Consider the following 24,261-nt stretch of genomic DNA (forward strand, 5'->3'; position numbering starts at 1 on the left):
CTCCAGTCCTGAAGCCGCGTTGTCTTTGATGATCATTCCGATATGTTTTGGCGACGATCGCGAACGAGCGTTAACACGCTACGACGTGCAAAGAGCTGTAAGTTTGTCTTGATATTGGTTGGCTTAACGTTGGGGGTTTGGTTTCTTTTAAGGGTGACGAAAACTCCAGGATCAAAGCTTCTTCAGCTCGAGCAACACGCCATCTTTCATCCAGTTCCTTACACAAGTTTAGCTCCGTGCGAGAGAAAACCGAACGGAGAATTCAACTGTCCAGACATTCGCCACAAAGGAACAACCCTGCTTCGACAAGCTCAACTTGTGCTCACAAAGATGCTAAGAATCTTTGATCTCATTGCTAAAAAACATGGCATAAGATACTGGTTGTACAGGGGTACTTTGTTAGGCGCCGTGAGACACAATGGTCATGTCCCTTTCGACACAGATGTAGACATCTGTATCCCTCAGGCAGAATATGAGAAGTTCATCAAATACGGTGCGAAGGAGCTACCTGATGATATTTTTTTCCAAACGGAAGAAACGGACATTCACTGGAAAGTTCCATACTGGAGTCGCATGTTTGGAAAACTACGCGACAAGCGAAGTTGCTACAAGTACTGCATTGAGAGCGGCTGTAAGCATAATGATGGATTGCAATTGGATTTGTTTGTTGTGGAAAATGACTCCGATGGAAATTTCATCGAGGTGTACAGTAGCACAAATTGGTTTCTACGAAGGTTTATTTACGGTCCAATTTTTAGAAAACAGAGCGAAATTTTCCCATTGACAGAAGTGAATTTTGATGGCTTTCCTCTCCCAGCTCCGCGAAAATGGAAGGAAATTTTAATGTCGCTGTACGGAGATTTTATGATAATTCCCGAAGACGAACCGCTGGGTCATATTACCACAGATGCATTTCATAGTTGCGACGAGATAAAATAATTTATAGCAGATAAAAGTTGTCTCTCTCGGTTAGTCATATTATTTATCCTTTCACAGAAAACAGTCAATCGCAAAATGTGAAAGTTTTTGCGATCGGTTGTAATGTGTATATCGAACCAGGCTTTAGCGCCTTTGTCAGTTCTGTACCTTGCCCATAATTTTCCTTTGTTTTTAGCTTATATAAGTAATAACTTTCGTTATTTCGAATTCACTTCTTTATAACTGTCTCTTGTTGTAAACGTCAAACATCGTCGCTCGGATCTACTGTGCGTTTCGTTCTTGTCCTGGAAGTCAAACAACGTTTCAACCGTGTATTTTTTTATTTCCGCCTCAAAATATTATTCACCAATTCGACGGCACTTTATTAGCTCAACTTTAAGCTTGTGAACTCTTAGTTCGAAGTCATTGTAAAAAAACAAAAACGATTCAAGATTTAATTGACTTGTTTTTCAAATGTTTTCATTTCTGTTCATCGTTACAGCAGTATTCTGTTGCTGCTCTTGCGAATATCGCCGAAGCTCGACTTATTATGCATTATTTTCATTTCATGATTATGCCTTTTGGCAATAATTTACATGCAACCCGTTCAAGTATTTTAACTTAGTGTAAAAACATAAAATTTCGATTCAATTGCTATTTCTGTCGGTGTTGAACTCGCCCTGTTAAACTTAAATTACTATGAAAACACAACCTTTAAAATGAAAATAAAAAATTCACTTTGCTGGCTAACGCCAAAGGTTTCGTGACTAACAATAATAATAATAATAAGCTTCATTCCGTTTATTCATCGATCCAAAAAAAAATATACAATGGATTTACATAATTGGATATAAAGTTAAAACCACACACCCTAAACCCGGGGGGGGGGGGGGGGGTACTTGGGTTCAGTTTTGCTGGGTATGTGCCGCTGGCCTCTCAGAGCCCCTGCCCCATTATAGTCTATTTTGTGGCCAGTTATAGACCCCATCTTGGTCACTTTTGGGAAAACGTAATTTTCGCGATTCCAACTAAGTCACTTTCTATTTATGCATCTACTTTATCAATCCTTTAAATAGGTCATCCTAAAATGAATTGAAAGAACGGAATGTAATGCGAAGTGATTGTTACATTTAAGAAACAACAACTTCTGAACTTTTTAACGGAGACCATTTTGAATCCCTACTTAATAGAATTTTCTTACTCCAAAAATCCGAAAATGTGCGACCCCATTCTAGTAACTCTATTGAAAATGCAACCCCATTCTAGTCAATCCAGTCGTGAAAATGCTACCCCATCCAGCGGCAGATCCCCATTAGCCTCTTATAAGGAAGTGCCCCCCCCCCCCCCCGGGACCCTGATTCATAAACAAAGAAGATGTCTTTTGGTTATTAACCTTGGTATTATGGATTGGTCGTAAAAAATAACACGTTTATTATGTTATATTATGTAATGTTTAAAACACGAGCAGCAGTGTTTTATTGGCATTTAAAACCACGAGGCACACCCGAGGTTTTTGCAAAGTTAAAAAATTGTAGGGAGGGGTTGTATATGAACATGCTGATCAAAGTTCCATAACCAAAAATGGGGGTCATCGAGCTCGTTTTTTTTTTTTTTTTTTTTTTTTTTTTTTTTTTTTTCATAACTCCTAAAAACTGAATTACGGGAGATTTTAACAGGTTTTAACAGGCCATGGTAACTTATTTTGTCGAGAAAATGACCATGACTTGTTGGCTAATGATCTGTCATTTGCTTCATACCATTATTGTTGTATTAACTGATAAAGAGTGATAGTATTGATCAGTCAAAGTGCAAATCTTGAAAAGTGCTGGAAACTGCTGTGAGACACCCTTTAAAAATGGCATTCTGGCCGCAACTAAGGCCAGTTACAATTTTTGGAAAAGCAATGGCGGCTATCAAATTTAGGAGATAGGATAATTCTTAAATAGAAGAAAGATCCTCGCAATTAGTACTCAACTTAAGCAGTTGCGAAAAGAAGTAATTCTGATGTTTGATTATAAAATTTTCTGCAAATTGAAAAGATATTCACTACAAAGCTGCAACTTTACCTGCAGCCAGGGAGGGGTGGCAGAGTCCAAAAAGCATTCAATGATCGTCTCTACTTTTCTGTTCAAGGAAACCTAGAAAAAAAAGAGACTTTACTGTAAGATCGGTATTGAGGGAAAAAATGGATAAAGAACGTGACTAAGACCTCAAGATTACTAAATTACAACAAGAACCGTGTACAATCAACCTGTCTTATCTGTCATTTGATAAAAAAAAAATGGTGACACATTACAACTGATTGAGCATAAATACCCGTGCAGATAAAAACAATCGAAAAATTCAAGAAAAAGCGATGATAGATTTAAATTTTTACTCCAATTATTCCAATGAATTTAATATAATAATTTTCAAGCATTTAGGGCCAGTTATTTAAACAAAGTCTAACTTAGGCCGCGGCTTAAAGGGGTAGTATCATGGGAGATATCATGATTTTGGGCAAAAATTCACTTTAATTTGAACTTTGAACACTGTGTTAATTTAAAATTTCTAAATCGCGAATTTAAAGAAATATTAATAGTGATTCTACTGAGACGAAAGGTTGAACCAAAATATAGTACAACCGATTTTTAGTGCGTTACGACAGCGAAAATTGAAAACGTCGGCCCGACGTTTTCAAATTTGAACCCATTTTTATTTTGGTCATCTGCCGGAGAAAATATCCGTGGATAGTTTCTTTGCATTCCGATAGTCTTTAATTCGAATTTTGGTCATTATATCTTGGCTGCTATCAACAGAATAGCGTCTTTTCGATTTTCAATGTGTTACTAAAAATAGCGTGATACTGTCCCTTTAAGACAATCATTTGGCTTCCAAATCTGTTTATAAGTGGTTTATTTTAAGTAGATAAACAGTTTTCTAGCCTGGGATGCAAGCCTTCTTGTTACCGTGGGCAGTAGATAATGTTTAGATATGATTGTTGCAAAATTGAAAATGGCTTAGAACGTGGTTTTGTTAAACACCGTCTAAACTGTCTTTTAATAACTGGCCCTTAATTTTACGTTGGCCTAGACCTTCACGCGGGGGGAGGGGACGGGGTACTCTATTTATACGCACAAATGGAGGCTTCACCCGAAATGACTCTCTTTTGTAGCTCGCACTATTCGAAAGGGTAGCGAAATTGAACATTTTAAGTATTATGTGGGGCCGCAAAAATAAACTGTGAACCGAAAGGTGGTAATAAAATCCAAGTATTATGTTAATAAAAATACGAGCAATGTAAAGACTCACGCTCGTAATATTTTGCCCTTGGTTTTCTTGGGTTTATTTATCCTGTTATCGTTGGTGTTGGAAAACGATGCAATCAGTGTTTTATTTATGGTGAATATTCTATGCAATCGGATTAAAAATGGTTAAAAGTCAATCGGTTCACCCTATTAGTAATGTTTTCAGTGTAGTGCTGATCTAGCGCAAATCAAACGTTCATTGTTTTGTCCTGGAATATATTTTGGCACGGAGCAAGTGTTCTGCTTTCTAATGTTTCTCGGGAAACTGATCTTTCAAACAAGCACTCTTGAAATTGTTTTTTCCCCAGATAACAATAGATTGTTTACATTAAATTAAGCCCTATTTTACTGTTTTTCCTCGAGTTAACCTCTCGCTGGTATTTGCCTGGAAACGGCTATTCTCATTTATTTTATCGTACTATGTTTGTTACCGAATTTATACCAGCCGATATTTCTACTTAGAGTTCAGTATTCATAACCGAACTTATTTGAACAATAATAATCATAAAGCCTTTTCATTTGAAGGTGTCTGTCAATGTAAATACTTTTTTGTTCTATGACCACGTACTGTATTTTTAATTCAGTATGGATCTGAAATTTGTAAACACCTACTCTGTAATTTATGGAAACAGACGTGGACTTGTAGTGCCGCCTTTCTTCTTGGAAAGTTGTTGTTTTATAGCCATTACGCTTGGCAGTGCTTGTAGCTTTCAACTTAATATTTTGCACACTTCCGATCATTGCTAATGTATAATGTATAATTTTTTTTTCGATACAATGTTCATTGTAATCTTTATATTTTTCTCGTTGCCTTATTTGGTTGGAGGTTTTGAAGAACATTACGAAAACAAACAAGTAACAATACAAAAATAGAGAAACCAAAATAATATTGGAAGATGAAAGACGGAAAAATGTTCATGTCTCATTTCTCCTATTTATACCTAGGGGCTCTGTCGATGAGGTATGCCTCTAGTTTTGTGTACACTGCCACGATTAGATTTAACGAGTTCAAGAGGAATAAGTAGCGTACCAGAAGCGTTACGGTGAGGTAGGCATATCTTTAGGGTATAAGATGTGGATTTGATGCAAACAGGGTACCATTTCTGAAGTTTCTTTGTTAAAGGGTAAGAGGTGAATCTCCAGGCGGAGCCCCCACCGCCCCCACGCCCAAGCCCCTCGCTTTCCTCAACTCACGAGGAAAAACTATAAAATCAAGCAATGTATCCTCCCAAATGAATGAATATTGACCCTTGTCTGGTTATTTAAAGTATCAGTTTTACTTACGTCATCCATATAGTTGAATAGTTCCTATAAACGAAAAAAATAAATAATAAATAAACATAATCATACAATTGTGTAAAAAGAACGCTTGAATTGGAAAATGAATAAATAATCTGTATGAACCTTTATTAAGCAACTGGTAGCAATTTCGTACCCAACTAGAGAATCTGCTCATAGTCTAATGATTACCTTGAATTTCTGAACCTCCAAATAGAAGATTAGGTCATTTTCCAGGCGAGGAAAGCCATCGGGCTCACCATGGGTTTGCAAGTAGCGTCGGAAAAATTCCATTTTCATGGAAAGTCGCCCGTGTATGGACTGTAGCACCTTCTTGAAGCTGTCTTTGTCCTCTTTGGTGGGTGCCGAACGGCCGGTGCTCTGAAAAAGAGCAGTGTCGTAAGGTTTTTTCCCTGTTTTTAGTAAAAATGTGCTAAACGTCTAAGTACTTTGCTCATAGGATAACTGGTTTTAGATATCAAAGGGCTGATTTGAAGTGAACATGTTTTCAATCCACTCTACCGAAAAGATAGCGACTGGTGCATTTACCCATGATTCTTAGCGTACACAAACCCTAAAACGCTCAAAAAAACGCCCAGAAAAGTTCAAAACCTTCAAACCTAGCATACATAATGTTGTTAGTGCACGGACGAATTTCGCAAAAAAAAACTATGGCTTTGAACGTGATTATTGACTGTTCATTGTTCGCGGGGTTTTTGTGGTAAAATTTACGACCGCCATTTTTTTTTTTTTTTTTTTTTTTTGCAACGAATCTTACTTTGGTCCAACTTTGGCCTAATCAAAATTGACGTTTTGTCGTAGTGGCATCCTTTGCAATCAATTTGGTTTAATCTTACTGTTTTCATATCTAGAATCACTGTTTTATTGTTTGTTTCCTCGATCAGTGCCGGGAAACTTCAAATTTCCCGTACAAACGAAGCAACATTGTTTCTTAAACGTTTCTCCGTTTGCGCACACATGTACAGAAACTGTTTTTGCTTCCGAAAGGCCAAAATTAGTTTCTGATTTTTTTCAGAAACATTTTGTCTCCATTGCAAATCTTCCCTGTTTGCATCAGCCTGCGAATACGACCGCTTCTCGTGCTCCTAGCGGAACCGACCCCTTAACGACAGGCAACGATGAGCGGGGACTGCATTCACAGGCAAGGTGGAGGTAAAAAATGGTTGTTTACCATTGAATCGGAAATACCAGTTGGCCAACAGTTTCAGTAAATGGGACGCATCAAAACCCCGAAGGAAAATTTCCGTGAGATGTGCGAATTCCATTTCCACAGACATCTCCCCCGAAAGGACTGGAACTAGTAGAAACGGGCAAATGGAACGCGCACAATCCGTTTGGAAATTCCATTTGGGAATTTTGGCCTACCTTTCAAGAAATCCCATTTTCGCTGGAAATTTTCCGTTTAGTGAGACCAAACCAGCCTTACCATTTACAAATTTCCGGATTTTGGGGATAAATGGTAAACAACCAATGTTTCAAAATTGTGGCTCTGTCGTTGTTTGCGCTTCTTGTGCCTGGAGTGGTCACTTGCTATAAATTCGCTTGGTTTATGGACAACCACTAAACAGCGGGTTGCAATTGTCTGCCAAAACGCAAGCATGCAATCAGGCTAGAAAAATCAATTGGCATACTCAACCGTTATAAAGAAGAATGTGTTAGCCTTTACACCTAATTGACTAAAAACGTGTTATGGTATCAGTTTGAGGATAAAACCACGGTGCCAAGTCAGGCAAAACCAAGGGGAAAATATTAGAACGGTTTTCAGTTGACTGTCGAAAGAAATTTTCGCGTTTGCTTTAGTTTTACTTTACCACGCTCTTTTATTGGCTGGCAAAACTCGCGCCACTTTTTCAACCAATAAGAAGCAAAACTAAAACCAATGGTGACTTGCACGCACGCGTTTTCCCGCGCTTGGCATGTATGTATTTGCTTCGAGTTCTGATTGGTCAACTGTCATTTACGTTCTTTGTGATTGGCCAGAGTAGTTATTTTAGTTTTCGTTTTACGACACAGCTCACACTCAATTGAAAACCACTCTATTAGAACAAATTACTTACGATTCTCAATCGAAAAGCGCTCACAGGCGATGAATGTTGTATTAGTTTTACGATGGGTGTTATAAAACCGCACCAATGACTATAAAATAGGCAAACGCACCTTTGTCTTCCTCGCTCTTCTTCGGTACAACTGCAAGAAACTCTGCGAGCTTTCAAAGGTGTCTGCCTTGTTGAAGCTTCCTGGAGTATTGGGTGTCCCCTCACGGCGACCATTGGCATCTTGTGCGTGCTAACAAAAACAAGGCATGAATTAAGAACATGGAAATCGTCGTCACCCCCGTGGGTAGGGGGTACTCCTTAAAATGGACTAGACGGGAAGGTCCCACCCTAAAGAGGTATAGGAATTTCACAAGCTGGAGTATATAGAAAAGGGTGGGCGAAAACTGCCCCTTGCTCTTAGGTATTTAAAAGGGCCTTTTTTGAAATATCTTGAACAGACCAACCCGAAAAGAGATGCAATGTTTCTACTGTAGGTATGTGAAAGGGATACCATTTTGAATGGCAAGTATATCGTATACAAAAGGGCTATACAAGAGATATAAAAAGGTAAGGGTTTGGACCAAGGGGTAGAGCCTCCCGGAATAAAACGTTCCTGAGTACCCCCCCCCCCCCCCCTCCCTCCCCTCCGGATCGAAAACCTTCTTAAACCATTGGATGGATACATTCGATCTCATCCACAGGCTGAGAAGACTCTTCCTAACCGAGTACGAGGTCCGTACTGTAATTTACGGACCGAGCTTTTTCCCCGTTGATTTATGGCCCAAGCGCGAAGCGCGCGGGCCATAAATTAAGGCGAAAAAACGAGGATCCGTAACTTACACTACGGACCGAGAAACGAGGTTAGTAAGATATTCATTATATCTCTGCGGTTAATTGGGCGCGCGGGAAAGGAAACTTTCAAAGTTAGCGGGCCGTGCAGCGAGATATGGCCCGCAAAATTGACCAATCACACCGAGCGTACTAACTGAGAGATACAATAAAAGATCAGTGACTGGACAGACAGTCTCGCTGCCCTGTTACCCAAGAGGAAAGGAGGGAGTGATTATGGTGAATTTAATGTATGCTTGACTCTGGATAGAATTCATGACACACGATCACCAAATGTTAGGGTTAAGCCGCGGCTAAACGTTCCAACGTTCTGTGCAACATTTATTGATGGAAAAGAGCTAGAGCATTTAGAACGCCGTTGTTAGATGAAGTTAAATCTTCAGTATTATTTGTTTTGTTGTTGGGCAAATGTCGGAGTGTTGTTAAATGACGTCTGATCGTATCTCCAAAAATAGTATACAACAAATTAACAAATGGAATGTGGTTTAGCGTTGTCTGCACTCTTATCGACAACGATATTCGTCATGACAGTGGTCAAAATGTTTTGCCGAGTGAGTCCACAACAAATTTTGACCACTGTGATGACGAATATCGTTGTCGATAAGAGTGCAGACAATGCTAAACCACATACCATTTGTTTTTTTACCACAATATTAACGTCAAAGAAAATTTTTACAATAACTGTCAAAATTTCTGCGCGCTGATTGACGCGAGCAGCGTTGTCTAGACTGTTATCGACAACGGAAAATAAGCCAATCAGGTTGCGAGATTAGAAACAATTGTGGTAAAATATGTATAGCAATGTTTCGATATGTTGAAACGTTTAGCAGCGACGTTAGCCAGTTAGGGTTAGGCTAGGCTAGAGTTAGGTTAGGCTGGAGCCGGTTAGGCTAGGCTAGAGTTAGGTTAGGCTAGAGTTAGGCTAGGCTAGAGTTAGGTTAGGCCAGAGTTAGGTTAGGCTAGAGTTAGGCTAGGCTAGAGTTAGGCTAGGCTAGAGTTAGGTTAGGCTAGAGTTAGGCTGGGCTAGAGTTAGGCTAGGCTAGAGTTAGGTTAGGCTAGAGTTAGGTTAGGCTAGGGTTAGGCTAGAGTTAGGTTAGGCTGGAGCCGGTTAGGCTAGGCTAGAGTTAGGTTAGGCTAGAGTTAGGCTAGGCTAGAGTTAGGCTAGGCTAGAGTTAGGCTAGGCTAGAGTTAGGTTAGGCTAGAGTTAGGCTAGGCTAGAGTTAGGTTAGGCTAGAGTTAGGCTAGGCTAGAGTTAGGTTAGGCTAGGGTTAGGCTAGAGTTATTATCAAGGTAACTGGTGATTGCATATCACGAGAAGACTCCTATTAAAAGGCTAGAATTTGATGGCGTCATTGCACTGACAAGAACCAATCAGAATTCTTGAGACATTCAGACCGCAACCACGTTCCTATCCCCTCTCTGCTTGGAAAGGGGATGAAATTTCCCGATAAAATAATACCATTCCTCTTACAAGGAGATCCATAAATTAAGCTGTCCTTGTCGTGTTCTTAACGTTACCTTAAAGAAACTTTTAAAGTAGGTCTGTACATCGCTAAGGACATATTGCTGCGCCTCCGTGAAGACTGGGGAGTTGGGTCTCTCACCCTCCACTTGATTGAGAAGAGACTGGGGAAGACCCACAGATCTATGAGACAAACAAACAAAAGAGGCGATTACGTTGGGGCTGGGTGACTGACTGATTGACGGGTAAACTGGCAGACTGACTGATTTACTAAATAGAAGAAAGATCCTCGCAGTTAGTACGCAACTTAAGCAGTTGAGAAAAGAAAGCCTGAAAAAATTATTTAATCTTTTATCCGCAGTTCAATATATGATGTTTCATATGTTCATATTCATTTATTCATCCTTCACGGGTATATTACGAACTCACAATACGACCACCTCCCAGTTGGCTTGATAGCTCAGTTGGTAGAGCAATGCACTGGCATCGCAGAGGTCATGGGTTCGAATCCCGTTCAAGCCTGAATTTTTTTCAGGCTTTCTTTTCGCATACTAACTGCGAGGATCTTTCTTCTATTTAATCGTTTATACGCAGTTCAATATATGATGTTTCGTATATTCATATTCATTTTTGACTGATTTACGTGGTACTGATTGAGTAAGGGGTTAGTTTCTAAAGAAACTGTGGTGCTGCGTCGGTGGGGAGTAGAGACGAACGTTTGGTTTATCAAAGGAGTTTATACATAAAGGTAAATTGGTCACCGTAACCCGCAAAACTTAAGAACAAAAATTCATCTTCCAAATCGGCACTGTTAATCCCCACGGAATCAACGAACGCTCTTCATTCGACTAATGTCCCATGAACCTAGTTTAATGGCCTTAGCTCCCACGAGTCTCCTGTAGCTCAGTGGTAGAGCATCCGAACTAGTAATCGGAAGGTCTTAGGTTCGACTTCTGATAGGAACACTCGGAATTTCTTTTTCCGAGTTTGCCTGTGTCATTACTGAATAATATACATCATTCTAATTTATTCTTGTTTTCCACGTTAGCACTTCCCACCGATAGAGTTGTTCCACTGCTCAAACCCACAATTCCTTGATTCGCACTGACGAAGCGCTAACGCTCGAAACTGTACCGATTGAGTAATTTACTGACTGACATGCGCAGCGAATGCGTTACTGAATGACGGACTGCCTGGGTAACTGACTGGTAAAAAGGGAAAGGTAAAATATAGTTCTCGAAGACGAGTGTTCAGTGCCAATATGTAGAAATTATTCCAGACGTTTCGGGCTTAGCCCTTCATCAGTGGAAAAAGATTTACGTCCGTTAGCTGCGTAGCACTTGTACTTATAAAAAGGGAAAGGTAAAATATAGTTCTCGAAGACGAGTGTTCAGTGCCAATATGTAGAAATTATTCCAGACGTTTCGGGCTTAGCCCTTCATCAGTGGAAAAAGATTTACGTGACTGGTAGACTGACTGACAGACAGACAGACAGACAGACAGATTGACTGGCTAAATGACTCTCGGACAGGCGGACTGACTGGCTAAATGACTGGTTGACTGACTGACTGACTGACTGACTGACTGACTAACTGACTGCCTGACAAACAGACAGACAGAGAGACAGATTGACTGACTGACTGACTGACTCTCGGACAAGCGGAATGACTGGCTAAATGACTGGTTGACTGACTGACTGACCGACTGACTGACTGACTGACAGACAGACAGACAGACAGACAGACAGACAGACAGACAGACAGACTGACTGACTGACTCTCGGACAGGCGGACTGACTGGCTAAATGACTGGTTGACTGACTGACTGACTGACTGACTAACTGACTGCCTGACAAACAGACAGACAGAGAGACAGATTGACTGACTGACTGACTGACTCTCGGACAAGCGGAATGACTGGCTAAATGACTGGTTGACTGACTGACTGACCGACTGACTGACTGACTGACTGACAAACAAACAGACAGACAGACAGACAGACAGACAGACAGACTGACTGACTGACTGACTCTCGGACAGGCGGACTGACTGGCTTAATGACTGGTTGACTGACTGACTGACTGACTGACTGACCGACCGACCGACCGACCGACCAACCGACCGACCGACCGACCAACCGACGGACCGACCAACCGACCGACCGACCGACCGACCGACTGACTGACAAACAGACAGACAGACAGATTGACTGACTGACTGACTGACTGACTGACTGACTGACTGACTGACTGACTGACTGACTCTCGGACAAGCGGACTGACTGACTAAATCAATATTCACCTTCTGGATGTGGGATCAAAGTACGTCCTGCAAAGAAGAAGTGAAAAGTTTAGATTTTGAATCACCCAAAAAGAATCTTTGAGACTTAAACACCATAACCAATATTTGGATGATTTTTCCTACCATCATTTACTACCAAAATAGCTGCGTAAAGATCTACTCATTACAACTATAAAACTGTGAACTTCTCCCAGGCATGATATTGTTGATCACCTCTATAAATTGTCATGTTTTGAAGGGGTCTACCTTATAGCCATAAAGATAATATTTCAACCTTTTTTTTCCCGTTTTTTATTTGTTAGAACCCGCAGGCCAGACGGTCAGTTCGTAAACGGAATGTACCAATTTGAAGGATACGTTTTATCTCCTAGTCCAGATTTCTTCAAAATAGCGCGAACCATTTTCGGAGTCATTATTTTTCAAGATTTTGCAGCACCATCCCTTCAAAATGACGCATTCGATTTACAGACTGCCCAGTATGGCTGGCCAGTTTGGTCCGGGGCTAGTTCTAGCAAATGGAAAGCACTCTAGATGTCGATATATGAAAAACACTGATGGAACCTTTCACAAAACGGCGCAGTAAGATAGGACATTTGTAGCAAACTGATAAGAAACGGCATTTGCTATCTAAGCAAAGCTATCAGATCATCTTACTTGTAAATATGTGTTGCTTGCTGGGCTTTCTGCATCTTCTTTGCTGGTAAAATAGCGTTGTATTGTTCAATTTCCAAGTACATCAGAAGCTGGTTGAGTGCCTGTCGTCCTTCCATATTTTGTACGTACTGCTTAAAAGCCGAAACAGTTCTGCAAGAGGAAAAGCTATTAATATCCTTCCTTTCATTTTGGCTTGTTGTTCTCATTTGTATTACTACACAGCTCTAGTAGAATAAGCATCCATTTGTCAACTAAAATGAAATCCAACTTTCAAAACCAAAGTCTTAGTCCGAAACAATAAATCAACTCGGGTATTTAAGGTCTTGCGGAAATTAGTTTCTTTTTTCCTGAACAACTCTGCCAGAACGACATGTTACTGAGACTGGGAAATATTCAATTCCAAAAAAGTGAAACATGTCAACTCCAAAATTGAAACTCAAAGTTTAAAGAATTAAAGTCGACCTGGGCGAGCCTGTTGAGCAGGTGCAATCGGGTTGGAGGAGGGAGAAAAGTGAGAGAAAAAGGGGGTCCTCTCCCCTCTCCCCAGCCCCACATTTTTCTCTCATTTCCCCCCTCCCCTCCCCGATTACGACTGTTACGCAGGCTAGCCTGGGCGGAAAAGTAGATTCAACACGTTTTAACATTCTCAGGCTTACCCTTTATTTTCTATGACATCAACAAAATCCGGCACAGCAGGTTTAACTGGTTCAGCCTGTTTCTTCTGTTCAGAGCCGGAGCCTTCTTCGTCGGAATCAGCCGATTTCTTTTTCTTGCTGTCAAATGAGACATTCTTGGTTGCCTTGCCTTTCTTTTTCGCTTTCGGTTTCGGTTTTTTAGCCTGTGATTGAAAGGAACAGATACTCTAGGCAAACATGTTGCATTTAGACTCGTCAATTCTACAAACACTCTGTCAGGTGATCAGGTAAGCCTAGCTACAAATGTCCACATAGAGCGGTTTCCAATTGAGTGTCGTAAAACCAAAACCAAAGTAATTACTCTGGCCAATCGCAACATATGTAAGCAACACAACGAACCAATCAGAATTCGAAGCAAATACATGTAACTGGCGCCAAGCGCGGGAAAGCGCGTGCGGCGAAAACACGATTGGTTTTGGTTTTGTTTCTCATTGGTTGAGAAAGTGGCGCGAGTTTTGTTAACCAATCACAGAGCGTAGTAATGCCAAACCAAAGCAAACGCGAAATTACTTTTGACACTCAATTGAAAACCGCTCTATTATGGAAATACATGTACTCTGAAACAAAGAGCCCATTATCCGGCGCCTCTACCAACTCCCATTCGCTCTGGGTCAACCCGTTCTCGGACTCGGGAAAGGATTGACTCAATAATTGTTACAGGTAGAGGCTCCTAGTCCTGGGATTCTGTCTAAAATTATATATAGCGGTATAAAGGCCTGGGTACCCAACAAAACGCAAGGTAGACTTGACAAAACACCGTGGGGTAAGCCGCACTAACATCTCATAGGGGGAGGGGGGGTGGTAATACTCTTTGTCACTTCATGATGGGTATCCTGTCATGGATTAGCATCATTAGAAAGTAGTATTAAATACTCCTCGTCACTTCATGCTGGTTATCCTGTGATGGATTAGCATCCCATCAGAAGGGAGGTGATGATACTTCTAGTCATTAAACGCTGGGTATCCTGTAACGAGCTAGCCCCCCATTCGTTGGAGTTATAATACCTCAAATGATGATGGGTATACTCCTGCATCCCCATAAAGGAAAAATACATCCCTTGTAACACATGGAGCAGTTACCTTGGCTGGTTGTGGAATTATCGGTCTTGTTGGTGAACTCGTCCTTGGCGAAGAGCGACTGGCGTCAATTTCCTCAGCCATAGTTAGCGAAGTATACAACCTCCTCTGCCTCTGAGATGGAGTAGAACCAGGATGCCTAAAAGATAAAAAATACATATCATCATCAGATCACTTTCCAAAGTAAAAGCGTTGTTAGGTTTTCGACTGCAAAGGTACGCGCAGTCCGTAGTTTTTGCGTCGTAAGTTGTACTGGCGCGCAATCTTTGAAGGTAAAGTCCGGAGCGAGCGAGGAATCGGAAAGTGAAAAAGGGTGCGTGAGGCTCGAGCGTGAGAATCCACGCGCGCTTTTCGCGCTTCGCATCTCGCGAGTTCGCGCTTTCTGTGATTCGCGTCTCGTCTCTTTCCGTGAATTTCAAGAGAACAAAACACCGTTTTGCAGTCTACAAGGTTTTGAACTGTCCTCAGAAAATTGCAACCTGTTGCTGAAACACTCCATCATATTGAGTTAGCAATTTTTATGCGAGGTATTATGTGACCGAGTCCTTAAAGCCTTTTTTTCAATGCGGACACCGCGTTGTAACTTGCTGGGTGTTTAATAACGTAAAGCGACAGCCTCCCTCGTGGACGCTCTTCTGACTCGTTACGCAATCTTTCCACAAGAGCCAAGAGTCTCTCGTCACGGAATCTTTCCAGTAGAGCGTCTGCGAGGGAAACCAGTACAGCGAGGGCCTTTATTGCTTATTACCTTTTTACCCAGCGTCCTGAGGTGGGCGAGAAATAGCGAGTCCTTTCATCCCTGTCACTTGCCACGATGGACACGTGATCTGAAGATGATTTATGGGCCCTGAAAATAAAATATTAAGGCAAAACTCCTGAGATATTGCAGCGATAAATCACATTGAAATCCCGACTAGTTTACAAACGCGATTTAAAACTGCGACTTGAAGCGCGACAAAAGTTACATTTAAAAAAAGTACGACAAAATTTTCGCAAGCATCGCATATGTAAACGAGAATGTGGGAGGGGGGGGGGGGGGGAGAGAATTTCAGGATTGTCAGTTAGGCTACAAAAATCTAACTAAACAACCATTGCAGTTGGGACGGTACCCCTTAGGCATTAAGAGTAATGAAACCATTTGCAGTCTAGGTGTAAATGAGTTTGGACCAACACATCACAAATAAGGACTGCCAAGAACTTAAATACTTTCAAGAAACACTTAAGGACATTTTTGTTTAAAAAAGCATATGACATCTGATTATTCCCTTTTTTGTTTATTTTATTTCTTACTTTTTTGTTCGATTGATTATTCTTAAAGTTTATATTTTATTGATTTTGACTAAATTTTTCATTTTTATATTGTAAGCGCTTTTGAATATCATATAAAAATCTCTATATAAATTTATTATTATTATTATTATTATTATTATTATTATTATTATTATTATTATTATTATTATTATTATTATTATTATTATTATCATCACCTCCATCATTGTTATATGAGAGTCCCCCCGTCTCCCCTCCCCCGGCGTTTTAGGTTACTCTACGTGGGAAGGGGAGGGGGAAGGGGGCTAAGAAGCCCACTTCCTGCAACTCTGAAGAAAGAAACCTTTATAATTTTAACCACTAACAAATTTTGCTGGTAAGTGACATTTTTTTGATGTGTTCGATTATACAAAAGAAAAAATGAAAATTGTTCTATTCATACTTTACGTAAGCCTCTTCTTCATATCGCTTGAAAGCTTCCCATGTAGGCTCTAATTTTTTGGTGGCATGGTCCTGTTCAAAAAGAAAAAAATTGGAAAACGGTCAGAGGAAATTCACACAAAGGAAAAATAATGAGAAAATAAATTGTTACCTGACCCTGACAATTGAGATAGAAAAACAAAATTAGCTTTCAGGATCTAAAAATTTTGAACGCTACAAGCTTTCGATTCCTTCCCATCATCATCATCATCATCATTATCATCTTCTTCTTCTTTTTTTTTTTTTTTTTTTTCAATTAGTTGCCATTTAAACATAACTACAACTGAAATCGTTACTTTTATAAACATGACTGTACACCGTTATGTTTAATACTAATCATTTCCAGGTCCTGTCATTTCACATTGCTAGTTACGTATGGTTGGTACGGTGCGTTTAGCCACTTTAATGATTTTCGGTCTTTCATCGTACATGTATTTCTTGTATTTTTTGCAGTGCCTTGAATGAAGAGAACAGGATTTTGAGTGAAAAACCGATGAATGAAAAAAATGACCGAAAGTATTACAAAGTGCTGACGATACGTCCTATCTAAGGGAGGGAAAACACCTCGAACAACAAAAACGCCACTATCATCATTATCATATGCTTACTTGAGCCGGTTTGAAAAAGGCCAACGGTAAATCGTTGGTCGAGTGGAGAATGCGCTCTAGTTTCAGTCTCTCTGATTGAAGAAGTCCAATGCTCATTTCACAATCTAAGAATCAAGAGTAACAAGAAGAAGATGGAATGAGTAGTAATAAATGTAACAGATATAGCTCAAAAGGGGCACATTTTGTTGATCTTCAACGGAAAATGGGTTTGAATTCCGTTCAACAGTGATCAATTTCGAATTTTAGAGGATAATGGCGTTAGTTTTTATTGAAACTGCGGTGCTGCGTCAGTGGGGAGCGGAAAGGAGTATTTAGCTTTATGAACAGAGCTGATAAGGTAATTTGGCCGCCGTGAGAGCGAAGAGCTAACGTTCGAAACGTCAGCAATCTATTGATAAAACTAAACTTTTGAATTTTAGAGGCCTGTTTCTACTTCGAACAGGGTCTGATTTGCGACTGTTCAACATTTGTTGAACAGCACTCGCTATATAAGTCGATCAGCAAATGAACCGTTGAATTGTCTGTCACTCGCTTTAAAAGCAGTTTGTATCTGACAAATAATCTAAAAAAATATACTTCCCTGACCGTGAAATCAGCCTTGCTCTTTTTTGAGATTATTTGCTTTACAATTTTTTTGCTGATTAGATCCTTCACTACAGGATCCGGTACTTTTATTTTGTCACAGTGGTCCTTGCAAACACACTTTATCACTGGTTTTCACTGAACTTGTATCTGACAAAATTATCTAACATAGCACCTCGTGAAAAACAGTTTCAAAATAAATTAAAGGCTGTAGTTGGTCAACAATTGCACTTTTGAACAAGTGAGTCACTGCCTTTAAGAACAGTTTGTACTGCACAAAATAAACTTAAATTGCACGGACCACGCCCTTATAATCTCCAAAAATAAATAAATAATAAAAATAAGAAGATTTATTTTTACCATTCGCAATGAACTTGTTGAATATCGCCCAAGCATTAACTAATCGGAGGTATCGGTCACCAGACCTCTTCTCTGCAGCATTAAAATCGGTCACATCCAGCCAGAAGAGGAGAGAGAACAGTAAAGACTTGTCATCCTTGGAATTGCTGTAAATTACAACAGAAGACAAAAAATGTATCCTTACTTTTTAATTAAAGCGAGGAAAGGGGATTGTTGTACGGAAAAGTGGTATGTCTGTTCTTTGGGTGGAGAGGAGCGATCAAAAATTTAAAACTAATTAAGTTACAGTAAGGCAAGCGCCAACGCCCTGTTCTGATTCTCGATCCCCTCTCCCGAAAGTCGATTTCTTTTCGCTTCATGTCCCGCCATTAACACTGTAAGCACTATGCGATATATAAATACCATTAACATTACCCCTTTATTTACAGGCCGTAAATACGTCAAAACAACGTCTAAATTCGGAACTTGCAATAGGGCTAAATAAAGATCAAACGAATGAAAACGTTCTAACTACGGCTTATACATTCATGTTATTTAGAGTTCTTACTTTTCCAAGTAGCGTTTAAAAGGACAACCGGCTTCTTTCTCGCAACGGAGAGCTGAAGTAAACCGTTCTTCATTCCTAAAAGAATTAAAACATAGACACTCAGTAGGGTCCAGTCCCCCTGGACGGCTGTTTCCAAGGAAACGTTTTCTGTGCAGGGATTAGGCCACTGGGTACGTGCGAAGTTAGACTCGAGCCGTTTGTGCCATAGGACTGAAGTGGCTAAGAGTAAAACTTCGTTCCCAGGTCTCTCTCTCTGGGAAGTGAAGAGGAGAGACCCTGGGAACGAAGTTGGTAGAAGTACCAGTATTTCTTGGAGTATTTATTACAGCTTGATTACCCCCAGCATTTTTTTGGTCTCCCTTACCGTTCACTGGTATCCATTATATGGGGGCGAGATTGTGGTAACCATTATATTTATACACCAAGGGTGGAGAGAAAGGCAATGAAATGTGAAGAACAAAGGAACCTCGATTTAACGAACCTCTATATAACGAAGCCCTCGGTATAACGAACGATATTCTCCAGCCTGGCCTTTTGAAATGTATGGAACAGAACCTTGATATAACGAGCCAATTTATCTGGGTCCGTTGGCAATTCGTCGAATCGGGGCTCCACTGTAAAGTTTTTTGTATATAAGGAAACGACATGAACACTTAATTACCAGCGTAACTGCTAAATTCAGACGTTCAAGCAAACCACACCATTATTTTTACGTTTGAAGTTAACAATATCACGGGGTGTTACTTTTGATGCAACTCACGCAGGACTCGAACAACTTGATTTTAACAAGGTAAATGCAAACATTTCTTTCTCCTAAATAAAACAAAGAAATTGCTAAAACTGAGAAAACAAACGGCTTATGATGCTCACACTTCCGGTATTCGGCTCAGTCTCCTCCGCGCGGATTTGTTCCTATTCTCCTTGACCATGATGTCACGGTCCCACTGGCGTGACCGAACAACCTCTCGGCACCACTCCCCCAGCGGCGGTAGCGAATGAGCAAACGAAAGAGTGGGGAAGAAACTCAGGCCTGATGGCGGGCGATTGAGGTCATTAAATCCCATGTATTGGTCTCTGGGGAAATTCAAAAAGAAAAGCGTTTTAAAAAAGTGTATCAAGTGTGTTTTGGGGTAATTAACCAAAGGTCCCTCTGTGATAACGTCTTAGAAACAGAAACCACTTTATTGGAAAAGAGAGGGTTTCCAGACGAAAATGGCCTGCATTGCAAGTGTTTCCATGGAGTTTTTGCGTTAATCGCTGTGTGAAGACGCGGAAATTGGGACAGAGCGAAAAAACGGAGAAGGGGGGGGGGGGGGGAGGGAGAGGAAAGTTTCCTCTCTCTCCTGCAACCGCCCACCCCTCGTCCTTCCTTTCGCTCTCGTCCAAATATCCGCGTGGTAAAAAAACAAAAACGCACAAAATCCCCATTGAAATGCTTGCTATACAGCCATGAGACGAATGCTGACTGCGCATTAAGGATGGACCATTATAAGTTTTACAAGAAAAACGTTTGAAAAACGAAAGCGAAGCGAAACGAAGCTAAGAAATATCTTGCAAATTAATGAATGAAAATTTATATAAGCTTTTACTCGGAAATTAATTCCGGCAGAAAAGTCGTCTAGCCCCCCTCTCTCCGCTTCTAGATGAAATGCACCATCCTTTGGCGTTTAATCGACTCAAAGTGAGAATGCTAGGACAAGCCCCTCACCCAAAGTCGCTGTTTCTTTCCACATGGACAAGGAATCGTGGGATCCAGTAGGAACGTAATCTCCTCAGCATGTCGTACTGGGTTCTCGCAAAAAGGTCCTGCGTCAGGCCCTCGTGATATCGAGCCCTCTCTATCTGCTCCTACATACACAAAGGAGATAAAGTTCACGTCGTTAGAACTCCGTCGTTTAAACCATGCACTATTGCCTACCGGTATGCATGCCACCCTGGGCATGCAAATGCCGTAGGATACCTTCACAAAAGTCAACACTAAGGGTGCGTTTGATTGACCCTATTCCGGAGTAGAAATACCTACAATGATGACAAGAAAACCCTCACAAGAGGTTTTTGGAGTTACTGGAGTACAAAATTATCGTGTATCAGCGAACGTTTGCAGAAATGTCTCTCCAAACTTACTCAAAAAGAGAAGTCTAGCAGCTATTTCGCTTATTCTTATTCTGGAATACAGTCAATCGAACGCAACCTAAGACTTGCCCCTTCTCCAAAGCAATGTTGATTTGAAGCATTGTTTCCACTTTGAATCATATCAACGCCCACCAAAATTTTCAAGAGGCGGAAGGGGAGAAACAATAGAAACGCGTAGATTTGTGGGCAGTTTTGTGAAGTTTCCCAAGAAATTCTTACTGTACCGTACAAGTTAACCAGCGTCCCTAGACGACCTGGATTCATCATTACGAATTGCATTACATTAATTGCATTGCATTACGAATTACGAATATATTCAAATAGGGCTATTGAGAAGACTTGAGACACCCGCTCACCCCACGTGAACAAATTTTTCTGTCCTGGTGGAAACTGGACAATTTAGAAAAACGGGAGCAAGCCGACTGAAACCACTGTAACAGTAACTGCGATTTACCTTTGCGTCAACTGTCAGAAAGTTCTTGTACTTGTCCTGGATTTCTCTGTTGAAGAAATGTTATCCAAAAATCAGCAAGTCACATTCGAAGAACGTTTGCCACTAAAACATTCAGCTTATTTTCCGAAAGGGAACGCGATTCAAACAGATGAAAAAAGCTTCCTGTACTCTCCGACGGTATTTGAAAAAGTTGGGCGAACGATTTGAAAGCGCTTCTCATCAATGCGCGCATGTGCCTGAGGTGACATAGTCCCTTTACAGCGCCTCAAAAATAACCAGCGTAAGTGGGCCTTTAATGCTGCCTACCTGAACAGCCTTGTCATTTGTTCCCTTAGCGTGTCTTCCGGTTCAGATTCTAAGCTGTCCTTGAAGCGTTCGGCGTCCAGCCAGAAATTGAACAAATGTTTACCTGAGGTCTCCTCCAGAAATGTCTTGAAAAGTTCCATGCCTTGTAGCTAGACACAAACACAACGTGAAACATACATACAGTTAGTAATTCAGTCTTGGAACGACAGCTATTCCTCGCAAAACTCAGCGTCTTTCTATAAGGGAAGAGGTCAAAACTACTATACTTAAACAGGACCAACCAAACCACAAAATAGATGGTGGCCTCTCCCTGCACCCCACTTCCACAACCTCAAAGGATGGCGTATTTATTGCATAGCCACCCCTCTATCCAGCAGTAAAAAATGACAGTGAGATTCAAACCACACTTTTCTTGTTTATCTAGCAATGCTGACTCTTATAAGCTGAATATTTCTGTGTCAACTCAAATTTCAAAGCGAATAAAATTTTTTCGGTAATGTTTATGAGCGAGATGGTGTCTTCGATAACACCCCTACCCCAGACAAGGTGGGTCGTCTTCGAACGAGCTAGTTACCACCAGCTTTCTAAGGAACTAAGGAAAGTTTTCCAAATACTCCCCCAGCCCCCCCCCCCCCCCCCTTTAACTTAACTCGCGTAATAGCATTGCGGCCTTGAATATCACCCTAGCCTGTGCTAATAATCGCCTCGAATGTCATTGATGGATCATCTCTCTCCCTGGTGGAGTGGGGGAGCAATTGTTGGAGCAGCTTGAGTGAATCCGTACACGGAACTTCTTTCTTACCGAGCCCAGTACTTCTCTTTTCAGTTCCTCAAGTGTGATGTGATGCTTGTTTGTGATATTTTTAATATCAGCCTCTGTCTGAGCCTCGTCAAGCTCGTCCTCATCAAACTCCACCACAGCGCCTAGTTCATTATCCGGGGCATCTAAGTCGTCTTCTGCCGGTTCTTCGGTCTCTTCCGGTTCGTTCTCTGCTTCAGCTGAAGAGAAACCAAAATATCAACGTTGCTACAATGTAAGATTTAGTGCAAAGACTTCAAAACAGTAAACAGATAGACAACATTTGATTGCAGTATGACGTGATAACTTACAGAGAAGCGTTTCATCTGGATAACGTAACGAAGAGGGATCAAAATATATACGAGCGTCTTAATAGGGTGGTGGCTTTGACGGTAAACGGTTAAATTATACCGATTTTGACAGTTGACGGTTAAATTCTAGGGCTTTGGACGGTTGACGGTTATTAACGGGAAATTTCTTCCATGAGTTTAAGATAGTATTAACTTTTGTGTTTTTTAATATTAACAATTGGTTCTGGAGGTTGTTTTGTGAAATTAAGGACGGTGCCTACTATTGTTACTGCGCATATGTTTTGCGCATCGCAAGATATTAGGGTTTCCTATGGGTGGTGCCCACTCATACAGGGATATTTTTGCGCGGGTTTAAAACTATATGGAAAAAGCAGAACTTACCAAATGCTTTTGGTATCTCAAAAGAAAATTGGGGGTGACCATGAATTTTTCAGAGATAATTAAGCTTCAATTTAGGAAAAAATCCCACACATTGCTTTATGTTTTGAAGTTTTTTAGAGATATTAATGTTTAATTATCTCTGAAAAATGCGTTGTTACCCCCAATTTTCTTTTTGGATTCCAATGGGTCTTGCAAAGATCTGTTTTTCCCGCATAGTCATAAACCGCACAAAAATACTTCGGTATTAGTAGGCACCGTCCTTAAGTGGCAAAGACCATGAAGTGAGTATATTTTGGAACATGGGAACTGGTTTTCGGTACCAATTGAAACGATTCTTTGAGAGCCAGAAGTCCAGGGGAGCAGCTGCAATAGTAATATTCGAAAGATCTTGAAACCGTTCGACGGGTGATAACAACTTTTTTTTTTTTACGGTTGACAATTAACCCCACTGAGACCCTAATATTCGTGTGGAAGGACAGGACTTTGACTGCAATTCAAGAACAACAACATACCGGAATTGCTGGCAACAGCTTTATCAGGTTCGTGTAAAAGAGTGACACTTTTAGCTCTCGACTTTCGTTTATCCGTGATGCCACCTTCGGCGCCGTTTGATTGTTCTTTCTCCTCTTCAACGTTTGATTGAGTTACGCCATCATCAGCGTTCGGCTTTTCAGTATTCACGCCACCTTCAAGACAAATACAGCAGTTTTCAACTCAATTCCAAGGTTCAGTATCACTCTAACCAATCATAACAGACGTAAAAACGCAATCAGCCAATCAAAACAGGGAGAAGCCGTAGATGTAACCGGCGCCAAGCGCGGCAAAGCCACTGGTTCAAGGTCGTTCAAGAGCAGTTTTGAATATCAAAAGAATTTGCGTTTGCTTTCGTTTTGCGTTACCACGCTCTACGATTGGTTACGTGGAGGAGGCGGCGTGGCCCCTGTGGTAAGGGCGCCGGACTTGAAATCCCGGAGGTCCCGGGTTCAAGTTCCGCCTCGGCCACGCTTGTAAATAGCCAGCTGGTTTGCCTCCTGCCAGTCGGGATTTTTAACATGTTATGTTCGATTTGATTATTATTTGTTTCCCGTTATTTCTGAGTGGAATGCCTGTAAACTAGCTTTGGATAGCTAAGTGCATTTCCACTATAAACAAAGCATTTATTATTTGATTATTATTAAGAATATTCCCGTCAATTTCTCCGTGTTTGTCGGACGCATCGGTCCCACCCTTGGCGCCGGTATTACTAATTATGATTTTTTTTGATAAATCAATCACAATCTGTAATGCCTCGCCCGTATTGAAAACAGAAACAGTGGCAAAGGGTGTGGTCCCATTACGCTGCACTGAGCAACAATGATTACTGTCAGTATTGATTTGTTTCTTTTATGGACAAATTTTTGGAATACTTTTACTCTAAAGGCCCGTTTGAACGGTTTCAACATTTGCCCAACATT

At 40.8% G+C, this 24,261-nt stretch overlaps 2 protein-coding genes across 2 annotated transcripts in view; one reads left to right on the forward strand and one right to left on the reverse strand.

Moving 5' to 3' along the window:
• The window catches only part of LOC146453745 (uncharacterized), a 40,933-nt gene that overhangs the window by 9,370 nt on the left and 7,302 nt on the right, over nucleotides 1–24,261 (reverse strand). Inside the window, exons 5-24 of the mRNA XM_085096270.1 lie at nucleotides 23,320–23,493; nucleotides 22,119–22,315; nucleotides 21,317–21,465; nucleotides 21,011–21,056; nucleotides 20,132–20,271; nucleotides 19,294–19,497; nucleotides 18,424–18,498; nucleotides 17,877–18,022; nucleotides 16,935–17,038; nucleotides 16,289–16,359; nucleotides 15,326–15,424; nucleotides 14,581–14,716; nucleotides 13,462–13,643; nucleotides 12,806–12,955; nucleotides 12,152–12,178; nucleotides 9,908–10,034; nucleotides 7,662–7,790; nucleotides 5,676–5,864; nucleotides 5,490–5,513; nucleotides 2,985–3,056 (exon numbers count right to left, since the gene is read on the reverse strand). Coding sequence (XP_084952396.1) covers nucleotides 2,985–3,056; nucleotides 5,490–5,513; nucleotides 5,676–5,864; nucleotides 7,662–7,790; nucleotides 9,908–10,034; nucleotides 12,152–12,178; nucleotides 12,806–12,955; nucleotides 13,462–13,643; nucleotides 14,581–14,716; nucleotides 15,326–15,424; nucleotides 16,289–16,359; nucleotides 16,935–17,038; nucleotides 17,877–18,022; nucleotides 18,424–18,498; nucleotides 19,294–19,497; nucleotides 20,132–20,271; nucleotides 21,011–21,056; nucleotides 21,317–21,465; nucleotides 22,119–22,315; nucleotides 23,320–23,493 — 2,441 coding nt within the window. The remainder of the gene's footprint in view (nucleotides 1–2,984; nucleotides 3,057–5,489; nucleotides 5,514–5,675; nucleotides 5,865–7,661; nucleotides 7,791–9,907; nucleotides 10,035–12,151; nucleotides 12,179–12,805; nucleotides 12,956–13,461; nucleotides 13,644–14,580; nucleotides 14,717–15,325; nucleotides 15,425–16,288; nucleotides 16,360–16,934; nucleotides 17,039–17,876; nucleotides 18,023–18,423; nucleotides 18,499–19,293; nucleotides 19,498–20,131; nucleotides 20,272–21,010; nucleotides 21,057–21,316; nucleotides 21,466–22,118; nucleotides 22,316–23,319; nucleotides 23,494–24,261) is intronic.
• On the forward strand, nucleotides 15–1,668 carry LOC146453747 (uncharacterized). Its single transcript, XM_085096322.1, has one exon. It carries the CDS (start codon nucleotides 43–45, stop codon nucleotides 937–939), a length of 897 nt encoding a protein of 298 aa, XP_084952448.1. The 5' UTR covers nucleotides 15–42; the 3' UTR covers nucleotides 940–1,668.

This window comes from Pavona decussata, unplaced genomic scaffold (genome assembly GCF_977016875.1).
Source record: "Pavona decussata unplaced genomic scaffold, jaPavDecu1.1 SCAFFOLD_324, whole genome shotgun sequence".
NCBI lineage: Eukaryota > Metazoa > Cnidaria > Anthozoa > Scleractinia > Agariciidae > Pavona > Pavona decussata.

Excerpts from the sequence above, each read along its gene's own strand:
- LOC146453747 (XM_085096322.1), top strand. The coding sequence starts at position 43 with ATGTTTTGGCGACGATCGCGAACGAGCGTTAACACGCTACGACGTGCA.